The following is an 11,168-nucleotide window of genomic DNA, read 5'->3' as shown; positions in this document are numbered from 1 at the left end:
TAACAATGCTCCAGCCTATGAGGCTCGATCACCATCTGACTGACTGAGGAGAGCTTCTAGCAGCAGCTAATGTCTGAGCTAATGTCTGAGCTAATGTCCGTACTTCATGGTCTGTAAAGCATTAGGACGAGCTAGCTTGGGCTGTGAATCAACAGTTTGCACAACGCACGTCTCAATCAACTCATTGTGGGAAGATCCTTATTCAAGATTTAATCTCTCGTCTTCTTGCCAGTCAGCAATATTTGGCAAACTTCTATGTGCGCTTCATGTCAGTCACATGCTTGTTGATTCGTTTCACATTGTGAATGCTGCTCAATGTGGTCCGTGCATTTCTTTGTTTCAGATGTCATGATTTCACAAACCTCCCCCCTTGACTTATTAAATTAGCAGTTTTTTGACTGGTGTGTTCGTAGTTTGGTCACAGATGTTTTGGCCCCTTTGGAGCTCAAGTGGTATAAAAAAACTTGCATATTGATCAAATTTGTAATTGCCAGACCTCTGACAGCAGAGAAAGTAGATGGCGCAGTATGACACACTTCTGTCCCTGTTGTGTAACTCTGCCTGTTACTTCAGAGTGTCTTTCCTCTCAGGCCTTCACAGTTATTGCGTGGTCTAACCCATTTGTCTCTTCACAGTTATTGTGTGGTCCAACCCATTTGTCTCTTCACAGTTATTGCGTGGTCCAACCCATTTGTCTCTTCAGTTATTGTGTGGTCCAACCCATTTGTCTCTTCACAGTTATTGTGTGGTCCAGCCCATTTGTCTCTTCACAGTTATTGTGTGGTCCAACCCATTTGTCTCTTCACAGTTATTGTGTGGTCCAATCCATTTGTCTCTTCACAGTTATTGTGTGGTCCAATCCATTTGTCTCTTCACAGTTATTGTGTGGTCCAACCCATTTGTCTCTTCACAGTTATTGTGTGGTCCAACCCATTTGTCTCTTCACAGTTATTGCGTGGCCCAATCCATTTGTCTCTTCACAGTTATTGTGTGGTCCAACCCATTTGTCTCTTCACAGTTATTGCGTGGTCCAATCCATTTGTCTCTTCACAGTTATTGTGTGGTCCAACCCATTTGTCTCTTCACAGTTATTGCGTGGTCCAATCCATTTGTCTCTTCAGTTATTGTGTGGTCCAACCCATTTGTCTCTTCACAGTTATTGTGTGGTCCAACCCATTTGTCTCTTCAGTTATTGTGTGGTCCAATCCATTTGTCTCTTCACAGTTATTGTGTGGTCCAATCCATTTGTCTCTTCACAGTTATTGTGTGGTCCAACCCATTTGTCTCTTCACAGTTAGTGTGGTCCAACCCATTTGTCTCTTCACAGTTATTGCGTGGTCCAATCTATTTGTCTCTTTACTGTTATTGTGTGGTCTAACCAGCGTCAGAAATACACGAGGGCAAAGGGCAAAACTGCCCCCAAGAAATATCATTTTGCCCCTGATATCACAAGGAGAGGGGCAAAAAATGCCCCCGAAAAAAACGGAGCGCTTCTTCATCAGACCTGAGACTGCGGTCAACTCAGCAGACACTTACATGTTAGTGCACCTATATCCTGACATTCACGGTAAACGCATTTAAACGGCGCAGATCGGGAGCGAGCGAAGGACTTTGAAAGTTACCGGAAAGATTAACGTGAGACAACATCCGGTTTCTTCAGACGAACATCTGGTTTTCAGAATAAGATGCCAACAAAGTATACATATTTCATAATGGGAATTAGATTAAATGAATTATATTCACATTAAGTACAAAACATGCTACCTGCATCTCGTGAGTTAAAGGGAAAATACACCTAAATTGTGCGTAAAGTGTCTTTATTCTTTGATTTGAGGGTTGCTGGAAATGAATAATACCTGACTGACAGTCAATTAAGATATTTTACTAAGTAAAAACTCTGAACTGAATTTGTACCTTCAAATGGCACATTTAAAAAAAATGTAAGGTGCTATAAAAATGTTTTTCTCAAAAATTCCATACAATGACTCATGTATATGTAATCAAGGCATCGTTGACTTAATCATTTTTAATAATAACAATAAATAACCACAAAGGAATAAAATTGAATGTGATTGTCTGATTTGTTTGTTTTTTGTTAAATGAATCTGAAGGCTACTGCCTAATAGTCTTATTATTGCCATTTGATGACAATTGCTCATATACTGTAAGCCTAAATAAGTATATGTATTTTAAACAAAGGTTAAATGTTATTTCACAAGTTTCAAAAAATGCCCCCAATTTTTAGAAAATGCCCCTGGATTTCAGTCAGTGGGGGCAAAAATTGCCCCCAAAAAAATATGTAAATTTCCTACCCTGGGTCTAACCCATTTGTCTCTTTACAGTTTGTGGTTGTCTTACCGATCGGTTCAACTCGATGGTCTTTGCTCCACACAATGAATAATATATAAACTCTGCATGACTACAGCCACAATCTGACTGTAAGCTAAATGTACCGAAATGTACCCAAAATGAACAAATTTGAAAAATCTGTATTTCTGACCCTGGATTCATGCACTCTTTTCCCCAAAACATTGATCATGAAACCCGTAGGGGTGGGGATCACCAGAGATCCCGCAATACGATATTATCAAGATACTTAGGTCACGATGCGATATTATCACGATACTGCGATATTATCACGATACGATATTATCACTATACGATATTTTCACGATACTGCGATATTATCACGATACGATATTATCACGATACTGCGATATTATCACGGTACGATATTATCACGATACTGCGATATTATCACGATACGATATTATCACTATACGATATTATCACGATACTGCGATATTATCACGATACGATATTGTCACGATACTGCGATATTATCACTATACGATATTGTCACGATGCTGCGATATTATCACGATACGCTATTATCACGATACTGCGATATTATCACGATACGCTATTATCACGATACTGCGATATTATCACGATACGATATTATCACGATACTGCGATATTCTGAGTATTGCGATAACATAGGCCTATATTGCGATTTATTACTTTTTTCGACTTCAAATGATGTCCCCAAAGGAAAACTGTGTCAACATGTTTTATCGAATAAGATCAAGTTTTCAGTCTGTTCATCTCACTTCAATAATTTTTATTGCAGCAGAATATGATTGTCAAGCAGACAGACTGACCAACAATGTCATAAATGTTGCATGAACCTGACAAACTGAACTGTTTGTATGACTACATCGTCCAACTGAACTAAATGCAAACGTGTGGACTCAGTATATGAACTATAACTTATATAAGTAGGATATTAGAGTTATATAACTCAGTATAACTTGTGATGCATGGACGTCAAGGGCAGAGAGCCAGTTATGCGCTGCACTCTCCCCATGAGCCGGCTACTGTTGACAGATTTAACCCCGTTGTGAGGTCAGATATCTATCTTTGTTTTGACCAACTTCCTACCAATCACGCTGACCCAGGACCTTTGCTGACCTCACCAGAAAACAACTCAGCACCATCTAGTGGACTGAAAAAGTAATTGATTTGATTAAAAAGTGTATATATATATATATATATATATATATATTTTTTTTTATAGTTTATATGATAAAAGATCGATACTTGGCATCCGTGTATCGATACAATATTGCCACGCAAAATATCGCGATACTATGTTGTATCGATTTTTTTCCCCCACCCCTAGAAACCCGTCACTAAGACATTGTAGTGTGCAACTAACTTTTTTCCCATTGGAGTACAATGGGGACGTGGTACAGCTTGGGGACTATTTCATACAGTTCAGAAACAAAAGAAACTTGGTTTAATAATTTGGTGTTCTGTGTTAAGTAAATGGTTCTAACTATTTAGTAACCTTTATTTTCTTCTTTTCAGGAGGCCAGGGATCATTTCAATTTGAAGATCTTCTCAGTATGTTGCCTCAACACCTGAAGCAAATCCGAGTCCTGATGCTTAATGACAAGGAGAACTTAGAGAGGACTCTCTTCAGACTTGAACAAGGTAATGCTTCTTTTAAACAACTGCACTTTAGCTGTTCCTCTTTACTTAATGCCTGAATGTATTAGCAAGGCTGCTCAGACCGTTCAAATGATTAACTTGGATCTATGTGTATTGTATTCGGCTTTATATACATTAGCACATATTGGTGGTGCACAAAACCAACTGACATATTTGAAGGTGAATTTAGGCTATGCAGTGTTGGTGACTTGGAGTCCTTTTGCCTCCAAGTCCGCTGGGAATCGGTGATGGATTGTGCTCAGGAAGTCATTTGTTTTGCGGATTGAAAAAATTCTGTATTGGGGGGGATTTAAATGAATGCTTCCTCGGGGATTCAAGATACGATAAGATAATCCCTTGTTAGTCCCGCAGTGGGGACATTTACAGGATCAAAGGACAAACATAAAGCTTAATCCCAGTGAAGCAGCAGTTTAACCTCTTTGATATAACATGTTTCCAAGTGGGTGGGATCTAATTATGAGAAGGACTGATGAGGTTGTTCAGGGATTTGATTTGATAATTTCAAAGAGGGCGTGGCTTAATGAGCACAAGTCTCTGGAGAGTACAGAGAGGTGTGGAGCTGTAGAGGACTATCGGCCTCCATCCATACATCCATCCATTTCTCCATGGAGAAATGGACGCTCTAGAACAAACTCACGCTCTTTGGAAATGTAAACGCATTTTTTGCCAATTCATATCTAAACACGTGTGCCGTATCACTTTTGATGAATTATATGTCTGACCTGAGATCAGTATGAGCCATCAAAACATGGAGTTCATGCATGTGTAGCCTGAGGAAGATCAGGAAGAGACTCCAGCATCAAACCTGGTGAATAGGCTGCTCTAAGAGCCTGCTGCAAGTCAAAGTCACAAGTTCAAGTGAGAAATAGACTGTGTGTGTGTATTTGACATTTGCAGGACTCTGAACCTGATAGGGATCTTGAGGGCAGGCTGTTGCACTGGACTATATATAGACATCCTTGTATGGTCCACTCTGAAGGACCAGGGGGTCTGATATGTATTTGGCCGTTTCTTTGGCTATGAGTGACATATTTAGAGTCACATGTCACATATCCCACTCACTTGACGGAAGTGACGAGTTGCTGACGCTGTGCTGCTGTTTTCCCTACAATTTGCCTGTCACCTGATCCAGCTCACTTGTGCGTAGTGTCTGTTTCAACCCTTTTTTCTAGTTTTAATTGATCTACTAATAGTACGATGTCAGCGAACACGTACTAGAACGTTTTTAGAACTACAACTGTTTTTGCATTGATCTGCTATGGCTTCACTCACCCCTCCATCAGACTGTGTCAGCTGCGCCCGCCTGGTGGATAAAATCACAGAGTTGGAGGGAAGAATATTCACGCTCTACAGGATCCAGTATGCTGAGAACCTCATGGACACCATCATTTTCGGTCCATCACAGACTGGCACAGCCGGCGACCGCGTGCATGAGTCCATCGCTTCCAGTCCTGCTCCTGCTGCCGCGGCACCTCCTCCGGTCGCAGCTCCTGAGGCCTCCTGGCTACGGCTCGGAGCTAAGCCTAAAGCCCTGGTCAGCTCTACTCCATCACATCACGAGCCCTGGTCTGTGCTTGCGGCAGCCGGAGAGGGAGACCCTCATCTCCTACACCCCATGGCTTCGATGTCCAGCTGAAGAATGGATTTAACGCCTTTGCCCTGCGCGAGTTCCCTCCTCTGACTACGGACTCCCAGCTTCCTACATCATCCCAGCTGCCGCCTCTGGGACCCACAGCCCCGGGTCCACCGACATCCCTACGCCAGTCATTCCTGAGCCCTCCTCTCGCCCCAGGACACGCCGCTCCATACCGTGCTTTACACCAGAACCGCGGCGAGCTTCGGTCGCCCGTTCTCTTAGTCCTTGCTCGTCTGCTCCACCACCACTGGTTGAATCCTCACCTCCATCCATGCGTATTGCACGCGCAGTGTTGCCGCCTCGTCCCCTCTTCGCCCCGACGACACTGATAGTCGGGGACTCAATAATCAGGAACACCCGTTATTTCAACGCGGAGACACACTGTTTCCCCGGAGCAACGGCTCCAGACATCCTGCTGACACTGCCTGGCCTGATGCGCGCCCTCCCGTCTTCCATTCGGCGAATTATCGTTCATGTGGGAATTAATGATACAGCCCTCCACCAGTCAGAGTTGACCAAGATGGATTTTACAAATCTTTTAAGCTTTTTAAACAGCTGTGGACTGTGTTTTTATCAGTGGTCCAAGTCCAACACTCGGCCGTGGATCACAGCGGTTCAGCAGAGTCCTCAGCCTCCACACCTGGCTCCAGGCCGCCTGCAGGACCAACAACGTGAGCTTCATTGACAATTTTAATCTGTTTTTAAGAAGGATGGTATTCATTTTAACAAGCTGGGTAGCCGCCTGCTAGCGGCTAATTTACAGCATGCTGTTTACTCCCATTCACATGATTGACTGTTTACACCTGGATCCCCTGTCCGCTGTCACTCTTCCTCTACGATCATTCATCAGCCGCATTCATCCCCTACTAGCAACACCAGCTCCCCCTGGCGGCATGGAGGGTCTCCTACTACTCTGTCCCCAGCCTCTACCGTAACTTCCACTCCACGACCCATGAGCATTCCCGTGAGAATCACAGACTCGCGCTCGCACCCTAGTTATGGTCGGTTTCGAGGTGCTGCACGAGTGATCCGTCCTATTGCACATACCCCCAAAGCTTCCTGTGCTGATGACGACGCAGTGTCTTCCCCCATCAAAATGTGTCTGATTAATGCACGCTCCGTAACAAACAAGGCTCACATTTTAAATGACTTGTTCACAAGTCATAATTTGGCTTTTTTATTTCTGACCGAGACCTGGCAACGGAATATGGAATGCATCCATTTCAATGAACTCTGCCCTGTGAACTGCTCTTATGTTGGGACACCGCGTTTGACAGGCAGCGGTGGAGGCCTCGCCGTGGTCTGGAAGAATCAGCTTTCCTGCCACTTGGGAGCACAGAATCCTATGCTACTTTTGAACTACAGCTGACTAAAGTGGGCCGGCTAAAGCTGTTTTACTGTTTTTTAATTTACCGACCTCCCGGTCCTGCAGGTCAGTTTTTATCAGTTCACAGACTTTCTGACCTTTATTATCAAGCTGGACAAAGTGCTTCTGGTTGGTGATTTTAATCTGCATATCAATGATACCACAGACTGTATTGCGACAGTTTTTCTGCTCCACATATCTGGAACAAAGTCCCAGAAAGCTGCAGGTCTGCTGAGACCCTCAGCTCATTTAAATCAAGATTGAAGACTTTTCTGTTTGCTGCTGCCTTTAATTGAACCACATTCAATTAATATATTAATCAATTTCCTGCATTTCTGCATTTTACTACTGCATTTTATTTCTTACACTGTTCTTAATTGCTGTTAAATCTCCTTTTCTTTTGCCTTATGTTTTAATGGTTTTAAAAGGACTGCACAATATATCGCCATTTCCTCCGGGACCGAGTTCGTGCAAGGCGTACACTATAAAACGCAGATCGGCAGAGATCTTTTCCAGACGTGGTTTGTGTGCGAGTAATTGCAGAATTGCGGCAGTGTATGGTTGATTGCGTGCAGCGTAATGTCTCAGGGAGACATCAATTATTGTTTCAATGTATGTTTTAAATCTCCTTTACTTTTTACGACTGAATTTTATTTCTTACACAGTTTCTTTAATTGTTTTTAAATCTCCTTTTCTTTTGCCTTATGTTTTGATGCTTTTAATGGTTTTATGTGAAGCACTTTGAATTACCTTGTTGTTGAAATGTGCTATACAAATAAACTTGCCTTGCCTTGCGACTGAGTTTCTCAATATCACTGCATCTTTTAATTTCACGCAACATGTTTCTGGCGCCACTCACAGGGGTGGTCACACCTTGGACCTTGTGTTCTCTCTGGGTCTTGATATTGATAATACACGTTGTGAGGACCTATTGATCAGTGACCATAAATGTATTTTCTTTGATCTTTCTGTCAATGCTGACCCCTTGTGTCTGAAACAAACATTCCACTCCCGCATTATTACTCAGAGTACAGCTGATCAGTTCGCTATGCACTTCTGCTGTGATATTAACACAAATCTCAATGATGTTGAACACTTGATACAGTCATTTAATGAACATTGCACCACTTTGCTGGATAAAGTGGCACCTCTTAAGGAAAGGACCAGGGCTGCCTATAACACTACTCCGTGGATGACAGACGCTGTGTGCAGCCTGAGACAGAAGTGTCGCAGGACAGAGCGGCTCTGGAAAGCTACTGGGCTAGAAGTGCATCACTCATATCTCAAAGACCTCAGAGTTTCTTTTAATACTGGAGTAAAGGAAGCTAGAACTGCTTATTTTGCCAACCTAATCTCTTCTTCAAAGAGAAATCCCAAGATTCTGTTTGACACAATTAAGAGAATTGTTTCACCGTCTGTCTCCACTTTACCATGCTATTCTGTTGACGATTGCAACAAATTCCTTATCTATTTTATTGATAAGGTAACGGGTATTAGGTCTGGCATTCAGCCTGGATCTGTTAATCTACTTGTAGCTCCTCGCAATCCCCTGCTGTTCTGGACTCTTTCCAGCCTATCAGCCTTCAAGACCTGATGGACTTAATTAACAAAACAAAGCCATCATCTTGCCCTCTGGATATAATTCCATCCTCTCTATTTAAGAAAGTTCTGCTAACTATTGGCCCTGCAGTAACATCTATTGTCAATTCCTCATTGTCTACAGGAATTGTCCCTTCCTATTTCAAACATGCCACTATCCAGCCCATATTAAAGAAACCTAACTTAGATCCAGCTTTGCCCATGAACTACAGGCCCATATCAAAACTGCCTTTCTTGTCCAAAATTTTAGAGAAAGTTGTGGCCAAACAACTTACTGTTGCACTGGAGAGGCACAACATGTATGACAAGTTCCAGTCTGGGTTTCGTAAGCAACGCTCTACTGAAACCGCTCTCCTGAGGGTTTCAAATGACATTCTCATGTGTTCTGATGCAGGTGACTGCTCTGTGCTAGTTCTTCTGGACCTCAGTTCTGCATTTGACACTATAGACCATGACATCCTGATTAAGAGGCTACGTGATTGGGTGGGCATAACTGGCATAGCGTTAGACTGGTTTACATCTTACCTCAATGACAGAAGTTTCAATGTCTCTGTGGGTGATTTTGTGTCCGTTACCTCTCCACTGTCTTGTGGTGTACCGCAGGGCACTGTTCTGGGGCCTCTGTTATTTTCCCTTTATCTGTTACCTTTGGGACCGATCATGAAAAGCTATAATGTGTCCTATCACTTATATGCAGACGACATCCAACTCCATCTGTCATTCAAACCCAGCGAGGCATTCACATCAACTAGGCTCCTGGACTGTGTCAATGCCATCAGAGACTGGACGGCAGAAAACTGCCTGCAACTCAACTACTCTAAAACGGAGGTCCTAGTTATTGCTCCAGAGGAGTTTGTCCCCATGATCAGGCAGATTATTAGTCCACTCTCCTCTGCTTCCCATTGCAACCTGCGCAATCTTGGGATTTTCTTTGATCGATCCATGTCGTTTGACCCTCATGTTAAGCAGCTGTCCAAGTCATGTTTCTTCCATCTAAGAAATATCAGTAAACTGAGATCTGTAGTATCAACACCTGAATTAGAAATGATCATACACACTTATCTCTTCACGCATTGACTACTGCAACTCACTTTTCACATCACTCAGTGTATCTGCTCTTAAGCGTCTGCAGGTCATCCAAAATGCTGCCGCCAGATTACTCACCAGGACAAATCGACGGTCTCACATCACCCCCGTACTCCGATCTCTCCACTGGCTCCCGTAGCATCTAGGATACCCTTCAAAATTCTCACCATCACTTACAGAGCACTTCACGGTCAGGCTCCGGCTTATGTAGCTGATCTACTTCGCCCCTATTCACCCGCCCGCACTCTCAGGTCAAACGCTCTAGGTCTTCTGTCAGTCCCACGCACACGATTTAAGACCCGTAGTGACCGAGCCTTTGAGGCAGTGGCCCCGAGGCTCTGGAATGCTCTGCCTGCAACTCTGCGCCTCGCAGATACTGTGGATACTTTTAAAAGCCAGCTCAAAACCCACCTGTTTAGGCTGGCGTTTGTGTAAAAGTAAACCCATGTCCTAGACCTGTTCTTAAAATATGTTTTACATTTTTATTTTATTTTTTATTATTTTCTATTTTAATTTTTAATTTTCTCTGTGTAGATCATTTATTGACCCTTGGGTCACATTGTGTTTTTTATGCTTTTAAATGTCTGCTCTGTTAAGCACTTTGTGATACTACTGTCTGTGAAAAGCGCTATATAAATTAAATTTATTCATTCATATTTGCGTAGTATTCAGTTTGTTCATTTGAGAACAGCAGAGCAGTCTCTTATGTTACAGTACTGATGTTGAGTGTATAGAAGGAAGCAAATAACTAGACTCAAGGGATGCACAGTTAATTGGATATTAATTGCGTACATAATTTTGGCCTCTCAAAATGGAACGAAATGCGTCCTCCAGTCATATAAAACTCTGCTGCATATCAAATCGAGCGCATCCTAAACTAACACCCAGCCACCAGGGGAAGAGCATGGTGTTTAGCCTTTTGGGGCGCTTTCATGCTGCTGCACCAGCAGCCTGTCATATACTACCCTGAGAGTAAAAAACACTTCACACACGCCTCCAAAATACAGTGATATCACTTGTGGATCATTTGGCACACCCCTAATAAACATAAGTGGCGTGGCCATAATTATTTAATCACAGCAGTTTATCTTTCATGATTGTCATGTGTTGAAATAAAGCAATTAATGACAACATGTCTGCCTCCACAGGGTTTGAACTCCAGTTTCACTTGGGTCCGAACCTCCAGGGGAGGAGGGTTGTGGTTCACACCAACTATCCGCTTGAAGGACAACAATTCAAACGGAACAAGTTCCATGTTCTGGTGTGGAGCTACCCAACAGGAAGGGAGGATGACTCTGATAAGTTCTGCTCCCTGGACCTCAAGGTTGCTGGGTCCTATCAGTACTACTTTGGATATGGGTAAGAGCCTCCTGATGATGGACTCCAGGCTCACACTATTGTACAGAGCTCATGAGAGCTGAGGATGTAGAGGATAGCTCGAGTGACCACCAATGTGCTCTGTGT

At 43.0% G+C, this 11,168-nt stretch overlaps 1 protein-coding gene across 3 annotated transcripts in view; it reads left to right on the top strand.

Annotated features, from left to right (window-relative positions):
• agla (amylo-alpha-1, 6-glucosidase, 4-alpha-glucanotransferase a) overlaps positions 1 to 11,168 on the top strand; it is a 63,724-nt gene that overhangs the window by 5,102 nt on the left and 47,454 nt on the right. For all 3 annotated transcript variants that reach the window (XM_079285243.1, XM_079285244.1, XM_079285242.1), the window contains 2 exons: positions 3,874 to 3,999; positions 10,853 to 11,063. In XM_079285243.1, the coding sequence (XP_079141369.1) occupies positions 3,912 to 3,999; positions 10,853 to 11,063 (299 nt within the window). In that variant the 5' untranslated portion in view covers positions 3,874 to 3,911. The remainder of the gene's footprint in view (positions 1 to 3,873; positions 4,000 to 10,852; positions 11,064 to 11,168) is intronic.

This window comes from Melanostigma gelatinosum (assembly GCF_949748355.1).
Source record: "Melanostigma gelatinosum genome assembly, chromosome: 15".
NCBI lineage: Eukaryota > Metazoa > Chordata > Actinopteri > Perciformes > Zoarcidae > Melanostigma > Melanostigma gelatinosum.
Note: the sequence above shows the minus strand (reverse complement) of the source record. Positions and strands in the feature narration are given on the sequence as shown.